The 25,429-nt window shown below is 43.8% G+C and overlaps 2 protein-coding genes across 18 annotated transcripts in view; both read left to right on the top strand.

Moving 5' to 3' along the window:
* COBL (cordon-bleu WH2 repeat protein) overlaps positions 1-25,429 on the top strand; it is a 422,273-nt gene that overhangs the window by 158,362 nt on the left and 238,482 nt on the right. The window lies entirely within an intron of this gene.
* Positions 1-25,429, top strand: part of GRB10 (growth factor receptor bound protein 10) — an 87,168-nt gene that overhangs the window by 34,982 nt on the left and 26,757 nt on the right. For 10 of the 16 annotated variants that reach the window (XM_083583056.1, XM_083583048.1, XM_083583051.1 and 7 more), the window contains exons 3-6: positions 7,774-7,870; positions 12,809-13,010; positions 13,712-13,850; positions 23,704-23,860. In XM_083583056.1, the coding sequence (XP_083439182.1) occupies positions 7,774-7,870; positions 12,809-13,010; positions 13,712-13,850; positions 23,704-23,860 (595 nt within the window). The remainder of the gene's footprint in view (positions 1-7,773; positions 7,871-12,808; positions 13,011-13,711; positions 13,851-23,703; positions 23,861-25,429) is intronic. The other 6 variants (XM_083583054.1, XM_083583049.1, XM_083583053.1 and 3 more) reach the window with 1 other exon arrangement.

Below are 25,429 nucleotides of genomic sequence, written 5' to 3'. Positions count from 1 at the left end.
TCCCATGGATATCTGCTTCTTTTCCTCGAGTTTTGGGCAGTGCAGTCCAATGGTACCTCGGGTTACAGACGCTTCAGGTTACAGACTCCACTAACCCAGAAATAGTACCTCGGGTTAAGAACTTTGCTTCAGGATGAGAACAGAAATTGCGCGGTGGCAGCAGGAGGCCCCATTAGCTAAAGTGGTGTCTCAGGATAAGAACAGTTTCAGGTTAAGAACGGCCCTCCAGAACAAATTAAGTTCTTAACCCGAGGTACCACTGTAACAGCAGTCCCAACAGTCTCCAGCTTTTGTTTCAGATCACTTGGAAGTATTTTGTCCATTTTGTAAATTGCTGGCCTACTGAAATTCGAACGGGCAGAGAACAAGCTGACCCCGTTCCTGTAACGAGGGCCCCACTTTCCCAAATGGTTTACCCTGGGAATATTTTCATGGAGGGTCATTTGGGTACTCCAAGCTTACTTAAGGTACTTGATACATCCCTCATTTGATATTGTTATTGGTGATATATATATTAAGTAAATATATAAGTGGTAGTGATCTCTCACAATTTTCCTCATTTTTCTTCTTGAGGCATTGAATTTGATAGCTGCCACAGTGCAGCATTGCTCCATGTATAGATAACGTCAAATGGCATAACAAATGCTTTAACTAGCCTTTGTCAGGAAAGTTGGGGAGGGTTGAAATCGATTAGCTTTCCCTCGTTTCGTGTGTGCAGGGGCACGTTAGTAACAGCACACAAGGAAACGTCTCTCCCCAAAACCACACTGGTAAATGCGGGAGCCTTGTGAACTTGGAGGAAAGTTAATGCAGCAGTTTCAGTGTGTTCATGAAGTATTAAAAGAGCCATTGTAGTTGCTTCTGCAGAAGTGCTGGAATGTATTTCTTTCCAGAGCATTGCAGTAATTTCCTTTTGTTTCAAGTGTGTCAATAGCCCAAATTGAGGGGGGAGGGAACAAAAGAACAAAATGAGCTGTTGCAGAGGAGTAGAAAATGAAGTACTCCCTGCGAATTTTGGAGGCAACTGGCAGTGTGAAGGGCTACCCTGCCAAGAGGAGAATAGTGCCAGTTCATGATAACTGCTGTTCCTTGTTGGTGCGTGCTCTCTTAGTCTTTCCCATCTATATATGTAGCTTGCATTTAATTTGGTTCTTATTTTAGATGGATAGCTTTGATTAGTTTTGGATTCAGAAGACAACAGAAAATTACTGTAAAAGTACTTATTCAGTGTGTGCAATGTCTGCTTAGATCTTTTATCCGTATTTATTTGCTTTCCTTCAAGGAACTTTTTCTTTGAATTTGTGGCAGTTCAAGTCATAAAAACTGTTGGGAGGGCTGTGCCTGTACTTTCCTTCTCTCCCTCCCTCTCTCACATTCTCCCCTTCTTTTTGCCTAATTATGGGGCCTGGTAGTCTTTTGCTTCTGCACTGGTCTTTTTCCTAGCCAGCATGGCTTTTGCCAGTCCACAGAAGCTGCAGATGTTGCAGTTTGGAGCAAACAAGGGTTTGTAGGCACTGGTGTAGAAGTAATGCACAGTCTCACGGTCAACTGAAAAATGAAACCATGTGTGCAAAGAATTTGCACCCAAAAGCTGAAGGGAGGATGTAGGTCTACAAGCCTCTTCCTCTCTATCACCATGGTTTAGAGATCAGGCAGTATTGTTGTAGAATCATAAGAGCTGGAGGCTGCATCTATCCCAGTCCCCTTGCAATACAGGAGATACATTGCTACAGCATTCTTGATAAGTGACCTTCCAATTGTTGCTTTAAAGTTCCTCAGGAAAGACAGCCCATCTCCCCAAGAACACTGTTCCACTGCCTAGATGTTTGCAGGGTCAATAACCTCTTCCTAATGTCTAGTTTAGGGACACGGGTGGCACTGTCAATGTGGTGTAGTGGTTAAGAGCGGTAGTCTCGTAATCTGGGGATCCGGGTTCGCGTCTCCGCTCCTCCACATGCAGCTGCTGGGTGACCTTGGGCTAGTCACACTTCTCTGAAGTCTCTCAGCCCCACTCACCTCACAGAGTGTTAGTTGTGGGGGAGGAAGGGAAAGGAGAATGTGAGCCGCTTTGAGACTCCTTAAAAGGGAGTGAAAGGCGGGATATCAAATCCAAACTCTTCTTCTTCTTCTGATCAGAAGGTTGGCGGTTCGAGTCCCCACAACGGGGTGAGCTCCCCTTGCTCGGTCCCTGCTCCTGCCCACCTAGCAGTTTGAAAGCATGTCAAAGTGCAAGTAGATAAACAGGTACCGCTCCGGCGGGAAGGTAAACGGTGTTTCCGTGCGCTGCTCTGGTTTCGGTGTTCCATTGCGCCAGAAGTGGCTTAGTCCTGCTGGCCACATGACCCAGAAAAACTGTCTGCGGACAAACACCAGCTCCCTCGGCCTGTAAAGCGAGATGAGTGCCACAACCCCAGAGTCATCTGCAACTGGACTTAACTGTCAGGGGTCCTTTACCTTTTAATGTTTAGTTTAAACCCCTTTTCTTGTAAGTTGAACCTGTTGGTTAGGGTCCTGTCCTCTGGAGCAGCGTAAACAACCACTCCATCAATGTGACAGCTCTTCAGGTATTTGAGTACAGTACTGCTATCATATTAAGTATAATAATTTTATTATTTATGTGCCGCCCATCTGACAGGGTTAGCCCTGCCACTCAGGGCAACTCCCAACAAAATATTGACAACACAATCTCACCACTTAATTGTGTTTTCCCCCAGACTAAACGTAACTAAAGCCTTCAGTCTTTCTTCATAAGGCTTGGTGACCATCTTTGTTGCTTTTCCTCTGGACACATTCCAGTTGGTCAATATCCTTCCTAAACTGTGGTGCTCAGAGCTGGTGACAGTATTCCAAGTGAGCTCTGTCTGAAGAAGTACAGAGTGATATCATGATCTGGACCACTGTACTTCACTTGATGCAGCCTACCATAGTTTTTGCCTTTTCAGCTGCTGCATCTCGCTGCTAACATGTTTAGCTTGTGGTTTAGTAAATCACCTAGGCTTTTTCACATGTTTGGTTATGTCAAGCCAGGTGTAAGTCACCCTCTTAATGCAGTGGAGCTACCATTTCCCGGTTCTTCCTCCTGCTCTGAACAAAGCTTCAAAATACCTTTTTGTTATTTTTAACATCTCTTCTAAGCCTAAGCTCATTCTGACCTTCAGTAGGTTTCCTGACACTCTCCCTACAAGCTTTGGCTACTGATTGGTACTGCCTTTCCTTGCAAGGTTTTTGGGAAAAGATGCACGAGTTCTGATCTTAACCCTGGGTTCAGGCTGAAGTGAAGCAAGAACAAAACACTTTAAGAACAGACACAAAGGCTGGGAGAATTGAGAAGCAGAAGAAAGGCTTTGATGGCTGGAGGTTTTGGAGACCTAAATGGTGGGTTTGAGGCAGGTAGCAAAAATTGTGTTGTTGATGTTTTTGTAGACTGTGTTTGGGTTTTTTGGTCCACAAGTCATATAGGACAACTGTAGGTGAATTTTACTATAAAACGGTCTAATGGCAGATTCCATCTTTTTAAGAAAACCCTTTGAAAGCTTGTTGATGAAGGGAAACAATAGCTTTGTGTAATTTCGAGGGCATATACTGAAGGGTGAATTTCATGTTCAGCTTTGAGTTTATTCTCAAGCTAATATACATCTCTCATGCAGTTGAAATTTTATTTTCCCCCCTATTAATTAAAATTAATATCTCCTCTTCTTCAGGGATAACCACATACATTGACCAGTTATTTACTGGAAGTCTAGTAGGCATTGACAAGGCAAACAAGAAGTTACCTTTTTGGAATTCCAATACCTTATTCCTTCTTTAAATAAATATTTGGTATGGGTTTTGAGTAGAGTGACTGTAGACTTTTAGCAATGCATTCCATGTTCTTGATACACCATCTCCCTTTCCCAAAGGGAGTAATTGCTTCTGTATAAGTAAAGCAGTACAGTGGTACCTCAGGTTACAGATGCTTCAGGTTACAGAATCTGGTAACCCACAAATAGTACCTTAGGTTAAGAACTTTGCTTCAGGATGAGAACAGAAATCGTGCTCTGGCGGTGCGGCGGCAGCAGGAGGCCCCATTAGCTAAAGTGGTACCTCAGATTAAGAACAGTTTCAGGTAAAGAACGGACCTCCAGAATGAATTAAGTTCTTAACCCGAGGTACCACTATACTTTAAAACCAGACATACACAACTGTGGAGAAAACACAGTGACAACTGTTGCTGTTTGCCACCTCATCAAAATGATTCAAAACCACTTTCTGTATCTCATTTACAAATTGCAACAAATTGAGTCAGATCGGGCAATTGGAATTGATCAAATAAAAGAAAACTCAAGCTGTACTCCCACCCGCCTCGATGACTAGCCCAAGGAAGCACATATATTTTTGACCACAGCACATGCCTTCATTTTTAAAAATCTAAACAGGAGGTGAGGCGCCATTTTTTGGTTTAAGCTGGTGGATGCATCCCTTCAGGGGAAGGTCATCAGGAGCGTGGGCTCATCAGGACCATATTTTGCAAAGGTGCTCTGCAGCGTATTGCAACAAACCCTCACCTTAAAGCTGAAATATCTGGAAACCACTACTGGTCACTTGGTCTAAAACAGGGGTCAGCAAACTTTTTCAGCAGGGGGCCAGTCCACTGTCCCTCAGACCTTGTGAGGGGCCGGACTATATATTTTTTTTGGGGGGGGGGGAATGAACGAATTCCTATGCCCCACGAATTCCTATGCATTTTAAATAAAAGGACACATTTTACTCATGTAAAAACACGCTGGTTCCCGGACCGTCCGCAGGCTGGATTGAGAAGGCCATTGGGCTGGATCTGGCCCCCGGGCCTTAGTTTGCCTACCCATGGTCTAAAACCTCCTGTTTCCCTTGTGTCAGTTATTTTCTTGAGGGTGTCTTGTATAATTGGATCAAATGGGCAATGTAAATTTATTTTATAGTGGGTAATGTTTTAAAAGTAGGGTCTGAAATAGCGTTTAACTCACTGCAGCAGTGAAATTAAATGCAGGAATCCCTTGAGTTTTGACTAAAAATCTTTATTGCTAGAAGGAAGACAGTATTCATTTCCCCAAGTATAAATATATGGTGAGATATTGCAAGCCTGGTCTCTCTGCGCACAGAATATTCGCAGCCTCGGCAGGGATTGGGCACGACACAGAACACTTTCTAATCTTCTGACCTTGCTCCTATGTCCACCTAGATTGCTGTTGCAGTTGGCAACCTGCTGTTATTTGTCTTTAAACACCTTGTATAAATAGACGGTGAAATGATACGTAGGTGAATGTGTGAGCACAGTACAAAACCTCCCCAGGCAAAATAAACTGCATTTTCTGAGGACAAAATTAAGGCGCATTTCAGTGTACAACTGAAATCTGGATTTAGGGGGTGAGCCTCTGGGATAATGAGTGTCCTCCTTCTCTGTGGAGGTTTAGTGTTGCCTGTGACCAACCCAGACTCAAATGAAACTGAGCACACTTCTAAACTTGCATTGAGCAGCTCACTGTGGTTTTTTGTTTTTTTGTTTTTAGTGTGCCAGGTTTAATTTTAACCTAGGTTGTGAAAGGTCACATGCAACGCCCAATGGTTGTGGGTAGTGATGTTAAATTCTAGAGAAAAATCTTTTGAAGAATATTCTCGATTAATGAGAATATTAGAAAATTTTCATTTAAAATAGGAGAATATTCACTGGTGATGGCACCAATAATTGTCACGTTAAGGTTTGGTATGAGGAAACTCAGTATAGTGGTACCTCGGTTTAAGAACAGCCCGGTTTAAGAACGATTTGGTTTACAAACTCCGCAAAACCGAAAATAGTGTCCCGGTTTGAGAACTTTACCTCGGTCTAAGAACGGAATCCGAATGGTGGAAGGGCACCGGTGGTGGGAGGCCTCATTAGGGAAAGCGTGCCTCGGTTTAAGAACGGTTTTGGTTTAAGAACGGACTTCTGGAACGGATTAAGTTCATAAACCGAGGTACCACTGTAATTAAATCATATTTTATTATTCCATTGGAACATGTACATGTTATAGGACAAGTCAAAAAGTACAATTGGCATGTTAAGGTTTGATATATGTAAATTCAGTAATAGGCTATCTTATTCTTCTAATAGCTGTAACACTTAATAACTGTTTTGGTGACTAAAACAGCTTGATAAATAAAACTATATGCATACATATAAAAGATAAGCCATTAACATTAAATATATTATGATTATATGGTAATATATTTCAGTATGTCAGTCTCTGGTAAATGGCACCTTGTACCATTGAATGGCAGTTCAAAAACCAGTTACTGGAACTAAATAAAAATATAGAAACGTCAACTGTTTAAATCGAGGCCAACTCATATGCTGTTACACATAATTGTATAGGCCTAGGTACTTTAAAATATCACGCTGTATGGCCACGGGTATAGAATTGCTAAGAATAAGGTCACACCAAAATAGAAAAAAAGACTATTACATATACAGTGGTACCTTGATTTGCAAACAGTCTGGTTTGCATACATTTTGGATTACAAACACATCAAACCCGGAAGTTCGTGTCCTGGTTTGCAAACTTTTTTTGGATTATAACCCATTTTTTTGGATTCCGAACGAATTTTTTTTGGGAGGCCCCATTGGCGAAAGTGCACCTTGGGTTACAACCTGTTTTGGTTTACAAACGGACCTCCGGAACGGATTATGGTTGTAAACCGAGGCATCACTGAAGTTGAAATACATATGAATTCAAATGTTCATCAAATTAAATGAAGAGCATTTAAAAAAAAAAAGTTTTTTGTAGCTCACATTTCAGAACTACCAATGGTGAATGACACAATGCCCAGTAATGTAACTGGATTGGGGAAAAAAATTATTATTCATTACTTACACTGGCAATATCACAGCTTGACTTATTATTTACTAGACTTTTTAAAATGTGGGTTGTAAAACTGGTTCTTTCATTGGAATTTACAGTTTGTGGAGAATATTCTCCGGAGAATTTTCTAGCTGAGAATATTCTCATTCTTGAGAATATTCTTACCTCACATCACTAGTTGTGGATCAAGAAAACTTACAAAGATGAAGGGAATAGCTCAGGAGGCCACACACATTTGGGTTCCACTTCAGGCAGCAAGATGTTTGGGGAAAGTCCTGCACATCATGCCTAAGCCATTTCATTTCTGGAGCTTAACTGTGGTGCTCAGAGTGCCTCTGTCCCCTTTGATTGCCTCATATCTTCCAGGATATGGCCCTGGCATTCCAGACAGATTCCAGGGACTGTTGTTAGGAAAGACCCCTTTGGCATATGGTCCACAGTGTAGGCCTGATGACAGCAGTTGATCTGCACAGATTTGTAGGGTGTGAACTGTAACCGAAATTCAGCCAAGGCTTGCTCTTGCTTTTCTGTTAATTTATGAATAAAACAAGTAGAAAACAAGCTTGTTCCCTCTTCTATGCAATAGCCCTTGAGGTATTTGAAGATGGCTTTCATATCTCCTCTCATTCTCCTTTTTTCCAGGCTAAACATTCCCAGCTCCTTCAACCGTTCCTCATCAGGCTTGGTTTCCAGGCCCTCCTACAGCAGGGGTGGGGACCCTTTGGCCCTTCAGTTGTTGCCGGACTACCACTCCCATCATCCTGACAAGGGCCGATGGGAGTTGGAGTTGAACAACACCTGGAATGGCCCTGCTTGTTGCTTTATTTTCCATAAGAGACCAGTTCTCTTTATATTCTGAGAGGCAGAGGTTGTTCATGTCATTTCTGAACGAGATCTCCTGCTTTTTTCCTTTTGCTAGGACAGTGTAGATCAGACATCAGCACATACTCGACGTGATCTAGTGGAACCCGGATTCCAAGAACAGACAAGCCGCCTCTCATTAAATCATCAAGGAGGTAAGAGGAACAGAGTTTAGCTGGCTGTGTTTCTCCATACGGGGGAGGGAAAAAATCAGACTCAACAATAGCACAATATTTTCATTGGGAGAAACTACAAATCTGCAAAGTAGCAAACGCTTCTCCAGGTTGGCTACTAAGCAGGGAGAAGAGAGTGGGAATCTTCATGCAGTTGGTGACTGATACTAAGCATGAACTCATGTTCAAAGAAGATTCCTTCCGCCCTACTCTGTGCAATGTGGCGATGGTTGGGAAGTGAGGTGTGTGTTTGGGGTCAGCGGCCGTGTTATGATATGTGGGCTTGCACATACATACATTATCTGCCCCCATCCGCCCTTCAAGAATTCACATGTTGGGGAAATACTTCTGTCTCCTAACCATGGCTAATGGGAGAAGCGTTAAGGCCCATTTTGCATGTAGCACCACTCTAAAACCCTGGCTAAGTGAAAATGCCTGTGGGTATTCACAGGGGAAACTGTTGCTGCTCTGCTCCTTCCCTGGCCATGCAGCTGCAATGCTACTGGGAACTGTGCTCTGGTTTGGCTTAGCATTACATGCAAACTCAGGCTAATGGTTTGTCTCCCCCAGACCGCAAGCAGTAAGCCAAGAATGAATTTTGACTACAGCCTGTGCTTTATCGGAACAATTCTCCACAAGCTGGTTGTTGAAATTCATGTTCTCCTTGATCTTTTGTGTTGTGGTAAAAAAACAGGATGAGATGCGGGTGTAAACCACTGTAGTGTAAACCACTGAGCCTTGGGCTTGCCAATCGGAAGGTTGGCGGTTCAAATCCCCGCGACGGGGTGAGCTCCCGTTGCTCGGTCCCAGCTCCTGCCAACCTAGCAGTTCGAAAGCACACCAGTGCAAGTAGATAAATGGGTACCGCTCTGGCAGGAAGGTAAATGGCGTTTCCGTGTGCTGCTCTGGTTCGCTAGAAGTGGCTTAGTCATGCTGGCCACATGACCCAGGAAAACTGTCTGCGGACAAACGTCGGCTCCCTCGGCCAGTAAAGCGAGATGAGCACCACAACCCCAGAGTCGTTCGTGACTGGACTTAACTGTCAGGGGTGCTTTACCTTTTTTTTTTTTTTTTTTTTACAAAAACAGGAGTGTCTGTCAATAGTTGTCTCACTCACAGTAGCTGCCTTTTAGGGGAGAAAACCTGCTGATCTGTGAGAAATTCAGAATGTTTGGGACTAGTTCATTGTGATTTTAGGATAATCTGTTACAAGTGGTTTTGGGAAGTGGAGCTTAATTTTGAGATGGTTCATGTGAGGTTTCATATCAATGAGGAGAGAGATGATGCCTTCCTTATTAGCTTCTGGCACTCAGTCCTGGTTAACATGTCTGCATCACACAGAAGCTCACTCAGTACCTGAAGGAAGCATTTATTTCCAAAGTAGCAGCAGGCCGTCGTGCCTTAAGGTCTCCTAAACTACTCTTTGCCCCACGTTTCCAGCAAGGAGAGTTCACCCTCATGGCAGTATGTGTGCTGCTATGTGCAATTTGCCTGAACAAAGGCAAAAAAACCAACAAAACCAAAAAACCTGGAAGGGGGAATTCCTTGCTCCTCCTATCAGAGAACAGCAACTCGTCTTCCTGCTGTGAGCAGTGGCAGCTCCAGACTTGCCTGATAACAGGGTGTGCCAATGGCTGGATCACGCGGCCTGGTTGCCTGTAGGTGCTCTGGGAATTGGCAGCCATTGCAGATGGCTCCTGAGGCTTCCCTTTCTGGTTTGGATGCAAGAACTGAGACGAAAGCAGTTTCTGAACAGCACAACAATTGCTCAACGGTGCCATGTGTTAGCATTTTAAAAAGTATTTTACATGCCACCTTACACCGTTCCTGCAAATGCTGTTAATGGGAAGACTAAAGTCAAAGGCAACTCTCTCCCAAATGCTTGGGAGTTGTTTTCTTTTAAAAGCTGCAGTATTAGGATCTCAGCTAGAAGGTTTACTGCAGATCCAGAAAGGCAGGGCCGGCCTGCCCATGAGGCAAGGTGAGGTGACCACCTCAGGAAGCAGGGTCCACAGCTACCCTCACCCCTTCTTCCCTGGTGGGGAGGGGAGGGGTGGCATGGCATTTTGGGGTCCCTCTCAGGTGCCCAAATGTCTTGGACCAGCCCTGCATAAAGGGCAAAGATGAGCAGAATCAAAGAAGCTCTTCGAATCAAGAAGGCTTCGTTTAGAAAATGTCTTGTCCAAATGAGAACAAGGGATGCTAAAAAAAGAACTTTGAGGAGCAAATAAAGGAGGATAAGGAGATTGCAGAGAAGCTGAATGAATTGTTTGCATCTCCCTTCACAGAGGAAGATGCAGTGGTACCTCAGGTTACATACGCTTCAGGTTACAGACACCGCTAACCCAGAAATATTACCTCGGGTTAAGAACTTTGCTTCAGGATGAGAACAGAAATCGTGCTCCGGCGGCGCAGCAGCAGCAGGAGGCCCCATTAGCTAAAGTGGTGCTTCAGGTTAAGAACAGTTTCAGGTTAAGAACGGACCTCTGGAATGAATTAAGTACTTAACCCAAGGTACCACTGTATAGGGTATTACTATGTGCTTGAACTTTCACAGGAAGAGACTCTGGGAAACTGAGGCAAATAGTAGGGACGATAGATAAAGTTCTGGGCCATGTTGACAAAATAAAAACTGGCATGTCACCAGATCCAGATGGCATCCACCCAAGAGTTCTTAAAGGACTCAAGTGTGAAATTGCTGATCTTCTAACAAAAATAGCTTAAGACCAGCCTCTCTAATTCAGGATTGCCAAGTGCCCAATGTAACTCCAATTTTTGTTTTTTGTTTTTTAAAAAAAGATCTGGGGAGAGTCCTGAAACTTAAAGGCTTGATAGCTTAGTGTCTGTTCTGGGTAAACTAGTGGAAGGCATTGTTAGTAGAATTGCTAAGCGAATAGAACAGGGATGAGAAACTCCCATCTCCTAGCAGAGCGACTGAAGGGCCATTGGCTCCCTATCCCTCATGCCAAAGGGCAGAACCGGCTCAGTAACCTATTAGAGTTCTTTGAGAGGGCCAACAAGCCTGTTAGAGGTGATCCAGTTGACACCGTGCCTTTAGACATTTAAAAAGTTGTCAACAATGCACCTCACCACCAAAGAGCCCTGAATAAGCTTGGGAATCCTGGAATAAGAGGAGAGGGCCCTCTTGTGGATCAGTAACTGGCCGAGAAACAGGAAGCAGAGAGCGGGAATCAATGGATAATTCTTCTAGTGGAGGGATGTACAAAGTGGAGCTCCCCAAAGACTGGTATTAGTGCTATTAAACAAAATCATGGGTAAAGTAGTGCAAAAAAACCCCTAATTTCATATGTGGCATTTGTATCTAATAGGAACCCCCAAGTTTCTTTTCCTACATATTTTGCTTCTTAAATGCTATGGGGGCACCTCGCATGGCCATGTCCCGCACCCCAAAGAAGCATTGGTGTGAATGCACTTCAGTGCCATATCACATTTTCCCAAAGGTATGGCTATATCATGAATTAGAAGACCGAGCTGTTCTTAGTCTGCCCAGCCAGACGCTCAGCCTCGGATTCGCTTAAGCCTGGTTTCCAACTCTGGGAAGCCTTAGTCCTTTGTATGCCTTCTCAATTTCCAGTTCTAAACACAGGCTTGGTGAACAAACTTGAAAGTGTGTTTCAAGTACTAGCATATTATGAAATGTTTCAGTAATTTTTACTGGCATTCTAATTTAGTTGCTCTTATTTTCCTCAGTCATATCCGCTAGTTTGGCTTAAAATGTGCAAACAATCACTTATTTATTTATTTATGAAGTCCTGGATTGCAAATGCTTGGTTCCTGAGAATAAGTGTTAAGTATTGTGTCTGCACTTTTCAAAGGAAGCACTGCCACCTGCTGGTTACCTGCTTCAAATCCACCAGCTACCTTTTACTTTGTGCTGCTCTCCATCTCTGACAACTCTGCTTAATCCTGGTTGTAAAGATTCTAAGCGGAGCGCTACAAAAAACACACACGACCCCATATTTATTTTTAAAAAGTATTTATATACCGCTAAACCACAAAACATATCAAAGCAGTTTACAACAGTAGAAAGAAAAAAGCCAAAACAAATTAAAAGCATTATAAACAAATTAAAAGCAAAAATGTTAAAAGCAAGCATCAGTAAACCATTGTGGGAGGTTTACTCTTAATTGCCTGCCTAGACTAAGCGGAATAAAAGCTTTCAGCAGGTATTTAGAAGTTGGCATAGAAGATGCCCCCTGAATCTATTGGGAGAGAGTTCCACAGGACTGGGCCAATGACTATTTTAGACTAATGGCTAAATTTCTTGTTGTCGCCAAACGATCCTCACCAACTTGGGGAATGACCAGAGACACTCCTGCAGATGATCTCAGTGAACAAGCTGGAATATAAAGGTTCATGTGGTCCCTGAGGTTTCCTGGGCCCAAGTTGTTGAGGGCTTTGTAAATAAATGGGAGAAAAGGTCCAGAGGTCCGTCCTCTTGAGTCAGGAGTAACCAACCTTCAGACCACACGGAACAGTTTTCCCAGGGGGCTCCCCAAGGTTGCAGTGGAATGTCTCTTTGCTTTCTACACTGTGATGTGGTAGGCTCCTAAGCTACACCCCAGCCCTCTTGCAGTCTATTGACCTTAGAAATCAGCTTATTGCTTCGACCCATATTAAAAATTAACCCAAGTTCAATGACGCCACAAGCTGTGGTCAACGTAAAGCAGAAGCGAAAGGAGTGCTGTTGAAGGGGTGGGGTGTGTAGAAAGAGGAGTGCTTTCTCAAAATGCTAAATCCTGGTTTAGCATTGCAACTGAATCAGTCCAGTATGTGTTCCACCTACCTGGGCAAACCTGTCCCTTACATTCTTTCTCCAATATGCACCAGTTGTGCCAGCTGTGCCCCTGTTTTGTTGCTTCTGACTGTCAGTGTGTCTGTCTTCTTGTTTCTTTTCAGATGATGATGTGGACTTGGAAGCGTTAGTTAATGATATGAACTCCTCATTTGAAAGTTTGTACACCCCCTACAACGTGCATTCAGAAAGCACCCCACTCCTTCACAATGGCCAGCTGCCAGCCTCAGGAACAAATTCACTGCAGCCTGTATCTCCAAAGCAGAAAGTGCAGAGGTCTCAGCCAGTACGCATCATGGCAGTCAGGTATGGAAGCGATAAAGCAATGCCTTCCTTTTAAGAGTTCTGGAGCACACCAACATGGCAAGCCAGTGTAGCCCAATAGAAAAATACATAGTCCTGGATTCTGATAATGGCCAAGAACTAAGTGAATTACATTTCCCCTCTGCTTCAGTTGCTATCTGTGTGCAATGGGATGAGTGGTTTTAGTGGTTTTGTATAGGAATACCGTATTTTTCGCTCTATAAGACGCACCAGACCATAAGATGCACATAGTTTTTGGAGGAGAAAAACAAGAAAAAAAATATTCTGAATCTCAGAAGCCAGAACAGCAAGAGGGATCGCTGCGCAGTGAAAGCAGCAATCTCTCTTGCTGTTCCGGCTTCTGGGATAGCTGCGCAGCCTGCATTCGCTCCATAAGACGCACACACATTTCCCCTTACTTTTTAGGAGGGAAAAAGGGAGTCTTATAGAGCAAAAAATATGGTAATCAAACCAGTCCTTGGCTTTAGAAGCCGTAGTATATAAATTAAATAATATTTTGCACATTTCCTGAGTTTCAGATAGATGCCCATGTGCTTCCCTGCCCTCCCATCTGGCGCATGATTTTCCCTCCCTACCCCCTGCCATGGCATCTTTAACCAAAACTTAGGGTTACATCTGCACCAACTTTAATTGAGGCTAATACCTACCAGGTACCCGCCTGAAAGCCTTCTTTTGTTCTGCAGACGCCTTCAAGAGGAGGAACAGTTCAGAACATCCTCTTTGCCTGCCATACCGAACCCTTTTCCTGAGCTTTGCAGCCCCACAAGCTCACCTGTATTGGCCCCTGGATCTCTACCTCAGAATCAGCCTGCAAATAAACAGGTGAGGTTTGTCTTTTCTGTTGCATTTTTTAGAATGGTTGACTGTTTTTATCATACTGAGTTCTTGATTTTGGGATTTTGGAACTGGCACCTTAATCACAAGAAGAAGAGGAGAAATGTAATGTTTTACTAAAAATACAACTTATTTCCCATGAGTAGTGTAAAGACTTGTAAGTAACACAGTCTGCAGACTTCAAAGCTTTTTTTAAAAAAAGTCTTGTCCGTACGAAACACATCAAAATCCTCCTTCTGCATACGGAAGGTTGTTCTAGTGAATGAAGAAATACAAGTTTGGTATATTCTTTGACTTTTAGTACTGTAGGCAACGACTCATTTATTTTGGAATACCAAAAAGTTGCTTGGAGTTATCAGTGACTGGATTTATATGGCATATCCAGAGCTCTTGCCTGCCATCTTGCTGACTTAATGTTGTTTCTACAGTAGCTGCATTACTTTTTAAAAAGTTTTTAATACAGCCATGCAATTAAATTAGAAGGGATGTTTTTTGGTCTTTCCTTGTCATGGAAATTAAAGAAGAAAAGGGGAGCACCAGGAGGAAGGGAGCTGTGAGGCATTCTAGCCAGTGAGAAATATCTTCAGCATAGAAACCTCCAATATAATTGTGAACTAATTGGGTTTTTATTGAACAGTGTCGGATAAATAACGTCTTTCACATTTTTTTCATACGAACTGGTAAATTTCATAACAAATCAGCCTCACCTCATGGGTTATGATGCTAACTTTTAAAACTACCCCATGTTTGTTTTAAACCAGAACCCTTGTTCGAATGTGAATCTTCCTATGATGGGATTCTTTAAAAATGAAACTAAATTCTTACAAACTTCTCCTACCCACACAATAGGAAGAGGGGGGTGGGAGCACATGACCCTGACCCCTCCCTCAGGCTTATTTGGGCCTGTGTCCATGCAGCATGAAATCATGGCTTCGTTTTGTGTCCAAATGCCACTCTTACTACCAAGGCCATTTCTGGTGATCCCATCAGATTGCTTTTTGAAGACCCCTTTGCTTGTTACTGATTTCCTACAGGGAAGTCGCTTTCATGTGGGAAACAGCATGGTTTTTACATGAAGTTGGTAATGTGCTTTGCAGCTGGGAGTAAATATATATACCCAGGAACCTGCAGTTGGCTCTGGCTTCCGAGCAAATATGCACACAGCATATGAGTAGGGTCACTGTGCCCTGTGATGAATGTATTGAAAATGTACTGTTCCTTGGAGAGAAAAATAATAATGGCGGGAAGCAGCTCTAATTTATCTTTTCTAATGGTACAATATTGAAGATATGAGTACAGTGGTACCTCTGGAAACGCACACCTCCAGTTGCGTATCCTTCAGGATGCGAACGCGGCAAACATGGAAGTATTTTTCTGGGTTTCATCCCACGCGCAGAAGTGCTCTACCATGCCGTGTGAATGTGTAGAAGCGCTCTACCGCCCTGTGCACATGCGCAGAAGTGGTCCCTCCGGTTGCGGAAGCCTCGGGATCCAACCGGAGCTCCGGGAAGGATCCTGTCTGCAACCAGAGGTACCATTATACAAAGTTATTTAGCTGCCTTAGTCCTTCTCTACGAGTTCACAACCATTTTAAAAATCTGCAATTTGAAAGCCATATAATATGAATTTGATTTCACCCAAACATTCCCTTATTTGGCTTATAGAACTTTTTTTTCTTCTGGTTTCCAATCCAGTTAGCAAATCAACCCGCTTTTCCAGCTCTCCTCCATCCCAGTTAGCAAATCACCCTATATAGTCCCATTTTTGTTAAAATGGATGAAATAGTACAGGAGATGGGACTGATGGGCGCAGTTTGGTTTCTCCCATATCCTCCTAAAGTTAGAAAAACACTGTTGGGACTCTTCCTCCAGTTTTCTAACCTTTGTGTCAATGACGACAACAACCACAACAACCCCCCAGCCCCCAATACAACCCCCGCTGCCAGGGGAAGAGGCGCCAGCCGCAAGAGGCCTCACCCCACCCCCAGCTGGCAGCCCATTGTCTTGCCGAGATGGGGTTGGGGTGATGGCCACCCTGTAGCCAGGTGAGTGGCACCTGGCCAGGTAACCCCGCACGGTGTCGCAAACCCTGCCCAGGGAGGGGGTGAGTGGACATTGCCACAGAATGTGTTGGGGGGGAATTCCACAGAGCATTTCTCTAGTTCTTTTTCCCCCTTGCCTGGTTGATAATACCATTCAGCAATTCAAACCAGACTGTTTGCCTGATAATAGCTCTCAAATCAGGAAACGACAACCCTCCTTCATTTTAGTTGGTTTAAATTATTTTGGCTTTTATTACTGGATTTTTATCATTCCATATATCAATCACTGCCAAATCACCAGCTTAGGCTCTGTAAAGTTTATTTTCAGAAGAATACACATTTTAACCACAGATATTCTACTTGCAAAATATAACTTGGAAATAATAACTTTTTATTTTCCATTCTAGAGCTCTAATTGATGTTATTAACTCATTAGTAATCTACTCGTTTGTACCTTTTAGTTTTCTTTCTGGATTAAAAGGATGGTCCCACAATCAAAATGTGTTTAAAATACTGGCTATAAACCTATTGTCTGACTAAAGGAAGGAAGTCTTTCCTAAACCATTGTGTTAACTGAAAAACTCGTTGTTTTATGCATTGACAGCTAATGAAAGTAATGTGAAATAATTAACTGTCTGGGTGCTCTGTCTTCACAGAGTATGTTTCTTAAAATAGGACTTCACCTTAGTTGCAAGAGTAACATTTAATTATTTAAACTCAATTATCCAAATAAAAACAGAGCGAGTTAGAGCTGTGCAATATGTATATAAGAGCAGCTCTTTAGGGTGGGTCTTGTAAAAAGTGATCTGTATGCACAAGAAATCTAGCTCTTGAAGAATGTGTAAGCTGCTGGAAAGCTTGATCTGCAGCTTGAGGGATCGTTTTGTGGCAGCAGACAAAGCTGTGAATGTGAACCTCCTAAAACAAAGCTCTTCTCTGTCCTGGAATTTGCAGGGCTGGAAAGGAAGCCAGCTGAGGGCAGCCTGAAAAGCTGGTAGACATTGTAGAAGGAGACCCGAGTAAGGTCAGGCAGGACAACAACTGGGGTGGTCAAATATTTGATGCGTCGGGAAAGAGCAGAACTCACTGGTAATTGGACTGACATGGCTCCATGGAGAGTTTTTCGTAGTGATGTAATGTTGGTGCTCTCTGTGCTGGGTGGGGGGCAGCAGGCAGCTTCCTCTGAGGTGCCTGAAATGGAGAAAGGTCCCTCATGAAATGGAGGGGTTTTTTTATATAACAGTTTAGCACAACAAAGAGTTTGGTGAAGAACTTGTCATGAAGCTTGGGTGGAGTTGAAAAGCTGCTTCCTGTACCTTCCAAGCAGGGATGGCTAATCCATGCCCTTCCAAGTGGTGTTGGGTTTCCACTGCCATTGCCTTGGCTGGTGGAACTTAGGAACCCCATAACATCGGCAGGGCCGGGGATTACCCATCCGACATACAGAAACACATAGCCTATATTTGAGATTGCTGCTTTCTGAGCTCAGGGCCTTTACTCCTGCCCTCAAAATTTGAGGGGGGTGGGGGCGATGAATGGTAAAATGGGACAGACAGCTACACAATTTGTCCACAAAGTGTGTCAATAACAACTGCAAATAATAATAATAATAATAATAATAATAATAATAATAATAATTTATTTATACCCTGCCCATCTGGCTGGGTTTCCCCAGCCACACTTGGGTGGCTCCCAGCATAATATTAAAAACATGGTAAAACACCAAACATAAAAAACTTCCCTATACAGGGCTGCCTTCAGATGTCTTCTACAATTAAGATAGTTGTTTATTTCCTTGACATCTGATGGGAGGGCGTTCCACAGGGCGGGCGCCACTACCGAGAAGGCCCTCTGCCTGGTTTCCTGTAACTTCACTTTTCGCAGGGAGGGAACTGCTAGAAGGCCCTCGGCACTGGACCTCATAGTGTCCAGGCTGAACGATGGGGGTGGAGACGCTCCTTCAGGAAGCCGAAGATAAATCTTGTTTCCACAGTAGGCAGCTATGATACCATAACCTAAGTTTGATTTTCTCTTATGAATGAATGAATGAATTTATTATTTCGGTCACAGACCAGTTCCAGCTCACATATAATATCAAGGAAGTCATAAATCACGATAGGGATACATTTGCGCTTGTCTCTTATGGGTATAAACTAAAATCTAACCCGTAATGTAAGCTGTAATTTCTAGCTGTGTACAAATACTTTGAATGCAAAATTTGCAACAGTTACATGTAGGTGCCTGCTGTGCCAAAGGATATTAGTTGAAAGCATCTTGTGTGAGTCAACAAAGCTGTAAAAATAGAAAAGGTCTTGCAATTGCTCTTTATACACCTCTGGAAAATGTGCAGATAGTTGTTTCACGTACCAAACGCTCTGCAAAGCTGTTTGTGCTAATGTTTGTGCCCTTGTTCCTTGGACCAACTCTTGTAAAGCAATTCTCCGTTCCAGTCTGCTGATTACAGAGTAGATCAGGGCTTCTTTTGTTTCATGTTTGTTTGTTTGTTTGTTTGACTTATTAGTCGCTTGTCACCCAAGTGACTTGCAGCTGTACACACACTACCATAAGTGAAGAAAAAAGGGGAGAGCGAAACAAACACAACACACCCTTTGTATAAATAACAACAAATAATATTATACTCAAATAATAAATAATACTTCCACCCACCAATTAGCAAACAAAAAAAATAACCCCCCTTTAACCTCCCCAGCCCACCCAAAAGTCTGGTATCAGGCCAGCTGTTGCAAATCTGCAGAGGGCTGGTGGATCCCATGTCTTCCTCCAGGGATGGTCTGGTTTCCCTCCTCCTTTGGGGGGGAGGGGGGCAGTAGCAAGGAAAGGAGAAAGATGGCAGCAAACGTTTTACCTGCTTTGCCATTGACCATGCTACGGTACATCTCCTGCTGCCGGTGGTGTTATTGGCAGCTGTAACAGTTCTGAAATACAGTCAAACCTTGGTTTTCAAACGTCTCGGAAGCCGAACACAGAAAACCCGGAAGTGAATGCTTCTGTTTTTTGAACGCACCTTGGAAGTCGAATGGCTTCTGAGGCGCGTTTCTCCATTTTTCTCAATGGAACTTTCTGACAGCCCTTTGATCCTTGGTTTTCGAACGTTTTGGAAGTCAAAACGGACTTCCGGAACGTATTACGTTCGAAAACTGAGGTTCCACTGTACTTCAAGTAGAAGATGAAGTTTGCATGCCTATTATGTTCACGTGAACACAAATTGCATGTTGAGCCAGTATGGTGAAGTGGGCAGAGTGTTGAGGTCTGGGTTCAACTTGGCTATGAAACTCATTGGTTGCCATTGGCTGTTACTGTCATTTTTATGTCCCAGCTCCTGCCAACCTAGCAGTTTGAAAGCACGTCAAAGTGCAAGTAGATAAATAGGTACCGCTCCGGCGGGAAGGTAAACAGCATTTCCATGTGCTGCTCTGGTTCGCCAGAAGCGGCTTAGTCATGCTGGCCACATGACCCGGAAGCTGTACTCCGGCTCCCTCGGCCAATAAAGCAAAATAAGCGGCACAACCCCAGAGTCGTCTGTGACTGGACCTAACGGTCAGGGGTCCCTTTACCTTTTACTGTTCTTGTGAGCTAACTGCAGCAGTTGAAGGACAAGCAGCCACTGGAAATTGGGCACCTAAAAAGTGAGTTGTTACTGAGATCTCTTCTTCTGGACCTGTTGCGTATTGGCACTTCGCTGCCCCTCATCTTGATCACCTTGCTCCCCAGAAGGTGTCTTGGTTATGAGCAGCAGTTGGCATAACCTTCTGGGTACAGGGTGGCTTTTTCTGATCCTCCTGGTTGCCCTTTTCTGAACGGTTTCCTTCTCCCAAATGTCCTTTTTGAGGTGAGGTGACCAGAACGGTACTGCAAGTGCTGTCTTGGCATAGATTTGCATAATGGCCTTGCGATTCCAGCACCAAGCCTGGACATGATGTCGGGCTTGCCATTTTTAATAATCCGTTAAGGTGGGCACCTAAGCATGGATGAATTTATTAAGTAGGTGAGTATTCACAACTTTATAAATTAAAACTGGTGACATGAAACCATTGTACTAAATGTCATTTTAAGTCTCTCTTCAAAATAATAAAAAAGCAAATTCTTACCCTGCCAACGGAGGAGTGTTATCGGGTCCTTTTTGTGTGCTGGAGCACTGAATGTTCAGCCAATCTGGTGCTCTGATTGGCTGAACATTCTCACCCTTAATGTTGAATAGAGGGTGCCTCGTGCAGCTGATGTAACTTGGAAAACTTTTTGAGTCATTGTTAAAAGCAATTGGCTCCTGCATCTGTGTCTCGTGTATCAAGAGGTCCTTTAAATATGATTTCTGGAATAAATTTGTGATTAATTCTTAAACTCACTCCCCCTTCCCTTCCACTTGAAGCGTGTTCTTGAGAAAACTTCCTGCAATCAATGTTTATTCAAGATAATTTTTTTTCCTGAGGTTTTCTTAGCAGAGGCTTTTGGCTCCGTTAAGTCACAGTTTTAACTCTAGCCTCTAGCAGAATTAAACTGAAATATATGTTGTTGTGGCTGTTGCTGCTGCTGTAGCCTCTAGCAGAACTAAACTGAAATTGTTGTTGTTGTTATAGGATTCCTTACTAGCCTGGAAAAACTTCTGTCTTGTTATTCTGCTGTTAACAGCAGTTTGTTCTGCAGGAAATGGCAGGTGAAGCTTTGCTGCAACACAACAAAATAAGAGTATCCCTTGCTGATACCTTCAGATGTAGCCGCACTTAGACTTGACCTATAACAGCTACAACTGCACACTCAAACAGCTACAGAAGTTGGTTGAAAAGTTGACAACCCTGTTTTTTAAAGTTAGGTATTGCACATTGCCAATGCAGTTGCAGGCAGTGCTTTTGTGTTGAAAAAATCTGTTGTTTAGAAACAAGTCAAATTGAGAAAAAAGGCTTAAGTTGCCTTGGAGCTTCTCACAGGTACCGTATTTTTTGCTCTGTGGGACGCACCGGACCATAGGAGGGGGAGAACGGGGAAAAAAAATTCTCCCCCTCTCTGCTCAGCACCCCTTCAGCAAAGTGGCAGGAGCCTGGAGAGCAAGAGGGTGTGCACCGACCCCTTGCGCTCTCCAGGCTTCAGGCCGCTATTCGCAAGCCTCAGAGCGCGGCGGGAACTCCTGCAAAAATTGGCCCGGCGGGGGTGACGTGGCTGGGATTCAATCTGCCGCCCCTGAGCCAGGTCAGCAAGAGAGCCCAGATGCCCTGAAAGGTGAGCGGACTTGTATGCCAAGGCCCCGTGCCCTGTAGTTCCTCACTGATTAATAAACACACCATGATAATTGATTAATAAATTAATTGATTAATAAACACACCACTGTACTGAGTACAGTGGTACCTCTGGTTGCGAACGGGATCCATTCCGGAGCCCCGTTCACAACACGAGCAGAATGGAACCTGTGTCTGTGCACGAGTCGCGATTTGCCGCTTCTGTGCATGCACGTGACGTCATTTTGAGCGTCTGTGCATGCGCGAGCAGTGAAACCCAGAAGTAACCCTTTCCGGTACTTCCGGGTCGCCGCGGGATGCAACCTGAAAAGATTTAACATGAAGCAAACGTAACAAGAAGTATGACTGTATTTTGGATTATGGGCTAAAACAGGCCACAACTTTATTGGTTACAGATGTGAGCGGTTTGGCTTAGGCACTGGGTGAAACCAGGCTATATCTTGACTCCTGTCCAGCTGCAGGGAGTCAAGCTGAGGGTAAGCTGCCAGAAGGGGGAGCCCTATGACTTACATCAAATAGAGGCAACCCGAGGGGTCCCCGTTGGGGTTGTGGCGTGGCCCTAGCCCATGCCCAGGCTTTGGACAGGATCCACACCCCCAGATCCCTTTAACAGGATACCCTTATCGAGGAGGGGCAGCGGAGGCTACAACCTCCCCTCCATTAAACAGAGGGGCCGGCCGGCTCAACCGTAGCACAGACCTGGCCCTGTTCCGGTGACGTTCCCACTTGCTTTATTTGCTGCCTGTTTTACAAAAGCTCCTTGCGAGAGACTTTACATGTACCTTCGTTATCCATGAAAATCTTTCAGTAAAAATAATAATAGCAAAAGCTCCTCGAGCTTAAAGGGTGCAATGGGGGGAAGTGGGGGGGAGACTGCAAGCGGGAGAGAAGGGGTCGCTGCTGCAGCAGCCGGCTTTGGGGAAGTTCAAGTGCTTTCTTCCTGCTAGCTGAGCTGTTGCAAATGATTCGGCAAAGGAGCTGCCAGTCCACGCAGCAGGCTTGGTTTGGGCTTTAGAATGGCTCTTTTCTCCTCGTGAACTTTTGTAGTAACGGAAAGTGGCTTCTGGGTTGCTGCGTGATGTGCTGGCACCTGTTTCTTTTCTCTTTTTTCAATGCATGTGGGTGGGCATAAAGGCAATATCTTTTTCTTTCTAAAATTTTTCTGAGGAGCATAATTTGGAAGTCTATGGGTTGCGATGGCCAGGATCACATCAGTCACAGGAAGGGCTGGGGTTGGTCTCTCCAGGGTGCTTTGATTCCGTACCTTAAAAGATGGTGCGTCACCCTTTGAATGACGCTCTGGGAGAGTTGCCTGCCTTCCTCCGGGAAAGGGTGCACATTTTGACAGAGGAACTCTGTGACCGACTCGGGTACAGTGATCTGCTGAAATTGCAGAGCAGCCTGTTGCAGTGCCAAGAGGTTGCAGGAGAGGTAAACAGCAAACTCTTTCCGAAAGAGATTACCTATATTTTAAACATGCCATCCTGTTCTTCTGACTACTGCCTTTTTCATGCTGTTGAGGTAAGATTATTTCTCTCTCCCACCATCTCATTACCTCATTCCACCACCCCGTCCCCAAAAAGAAATTGCTTTGTTTTCCTGGGAACTAGAAAGTGCCTCTTAAATGTTAGGTTAACACAGGGTTAAATCTTGATGTTCTGCGTTTGGGAAACATTTTTTTGCAGAGTTAATGCTATTGAAGTAACATAGGGCTGTAAGGAATCGTCCGTCTAACTGTGAGGGTCATAGAGAGCTTGCTAACTATAATATTTCCTTATTAATACTTAGAGCATATACAGTGTATATTTAGTTGCAAAAGAATATTGGAATCTGGGGAAGGGGGTTGAGGGAAGTGTGTGTGAATAATGCTCATAATGAATCTTTTGATTTTAAATGCCCATGAGATAACCATATTTTCAAAGGACAGATTTTCCGCTGAGTTTTACTGCACACTAATAGAAGGACCAATCCTGGACGCTGTGAGATTAGCACCTCTCACCCCTCCGAAAAACCAAAACGAAACAAAATTGTTTCTGAAGCCCTGGTGTAGGATATAGTATTAATTTTTTAATTAGTACTACTGTGATGTATTTTTGCTGGCATAGTGCATTATCTGACTGTGTCTACTCTGTCCAACCTTCCTGGAGAAGACCAACAATATTGCAAAATAAATTATGTTTCCGGAGCCTGGGAATTCAAGAAGCATCAAGTACAGATTGTGATTTTGTGGGAGCACAGAAGCGCAGAATATGTATTTTTATTTATTCTCTATCTAGTCAATATAGGTAGAGATGCACTTAAACGAACACACTGTTTGTCTGAGTGTCTGCATGTGCACACGAATAAGGTTCCAGTGTCCTTCAAAACTCCTTGCCTCTTCCCAGGTCTTGCAGATTATGCTTAATTGGCAGAATTTGGGTTGCACCTTGGTACAGAACTTTACTACTGTAGTGCAGAATATAAACAGTACTGATCACGTAGAAGTGATCAGTTTCTTTTTAAAAATGTTTTGATTGCTATTTTAAAGGCATATATGTTTTTTGTATTGCAGGATATAAAAGTCTTTACAGAAGACGGAACATGCAAAGTGGTCGAGATCCTAGCAGATATGACAGCCCGGGACCTCTGCCAGTTGCTCGTTTACAAAAGTCATTGTGTGGATGATAACAGCTGGACCCTAGTGGAACATCACCCTCTCCTAGGATTAGGTAGGGAAGGAAGTTATCTTATATCCAGCACATAGCAATAAATCGGTCCACTTTTTCCAGGTGATCTGCTTTAAATATTACGAATGGATTTCTGTCTGTTATAGGTGAACACTTGGTGCAACAATTAAGATGCAATATATTTGACCTTGATGTTGATTTTAATTTATCTGTAATAGAGGGTAACAAATACATGGCAGATACTGACATTCACGTGTAAATTTTGAGGATCCCAGATAATTGTTATGAATGCCCCTAAATATAGAGCGTGAACTGAGTGACATTAGGTGACAATATTCACTGATTGTGTATGTACGGTAACTCTTGTGGAGGGAGACATGCACAAAATGTATCTGGGCATTCTTTGTAATACTGTACACTGATGGACTTTGGCAAATGAACAGTTTATGCAAATATAGCTGGACTCCCAGAAGAGAATTTGATGTCCTAGACCATAGGTAGGCAAACTAAGGCCCACGGGCCGGATCAGGCCCAGTTGCCTTCTGGATCCGGCCCATGGACAGTCCGGGAATCGCTGTGTGGATTGCCAGTGCACACATTCTTTCCCTCTCCCTCACACGGTGGCGGCGGCGCCTCCTCCCTCCCTCCTCCCGCCTTCTCTCCGCCCTGCCTAGAGGAGGAAGGGGGCTGGGCTTTGTCGGTGCCAGCAGCAGCGCTTGAGCAGCCACCATTTTAAGCAGTCCCTCTCCGGAGCCCTTTCGCTCGCCGTTCATCGTCCCGCAGCCACTGGGGCTTGTGGTGCTCTTGCATCATTCCCTCCCCAAAATATAGTCTGGCCCCCCACTGAGGGACAGTGGACTGGCCTCCTGCTGAAAAAGTTTGCTTACCCCTGTCCTAGACAGCTCAGCCGATCACCAGGCTTGGGTCTCGAGCACACTGCCATGGCTGTCTACTTCAAGAAAGCCCCACGCAGGGAGAGATGCTTCCTTGGACTTCGTTTCAGGAAGGTGGAAATGGCAGCAGCACATCATGCTGCAGATTGGAAGTTCTTGCATAAGCCTTGACACTCTCCCTTCCAGGCAGCAACTCTTGCTGGAATTAAGAAGCCATGGTTACTGTTGGTGCGGGAGAACTTTGTGGAACTGGTTTAATGGTATATACCTGGAAACTGGATGCTGCCTCTCTGTCTCTCTCTTCCTGTATCCTTTCTTTCAGATTTGTTAGTGGTGTGTTGCGCTGTATAATCCTCTTCACTCAAAAGGTTCCTGAGTAATGTGCCCATGTAGTAAGGCATTAACAGTGAATTTCATTTTGATGGATGTTGTTCTGAGGCAGTAAAAGAAGGCATGGTGTTGGTGGGAGTTATGAGTGTCAGCAATCTAAAAACATATTTTTAAATCACAAGAGTCCCTTTGATTAGAGATATTTTATGGGGGCCATTTATCATATTTGTGAAGTCTTAGATGTCAGTGTGATTTGACTTTAAAAAGTTAACTGTATGATTCTTGGAAAGTAGTACTTTTTGAAAGAGACTTGTACACTTGCCAAAGACATATGGAAGAAAAAAACTTTTTGAACGATGTTCTTCTTTTAACCGATTCTCACTTTAAA

Source organism: Podarcis filfolensis, assembly GCF_964270895.1.
Source record: "Podarcis filfolensis genome assembly, chromosome: 13".
In the NCBI taxonomy this organism is placed as follows: domain Eukaryota; kingdom Metazoa; phylum Chordata; class Lepidosauria; order Squamata; family Lacertidae; genus Podarcis; species Podarcis filfolensis.
Note: the sequence above shows the minus strand (reverse complement) of the source record. Positions and strands in the feature narration are given on the sequence as shown.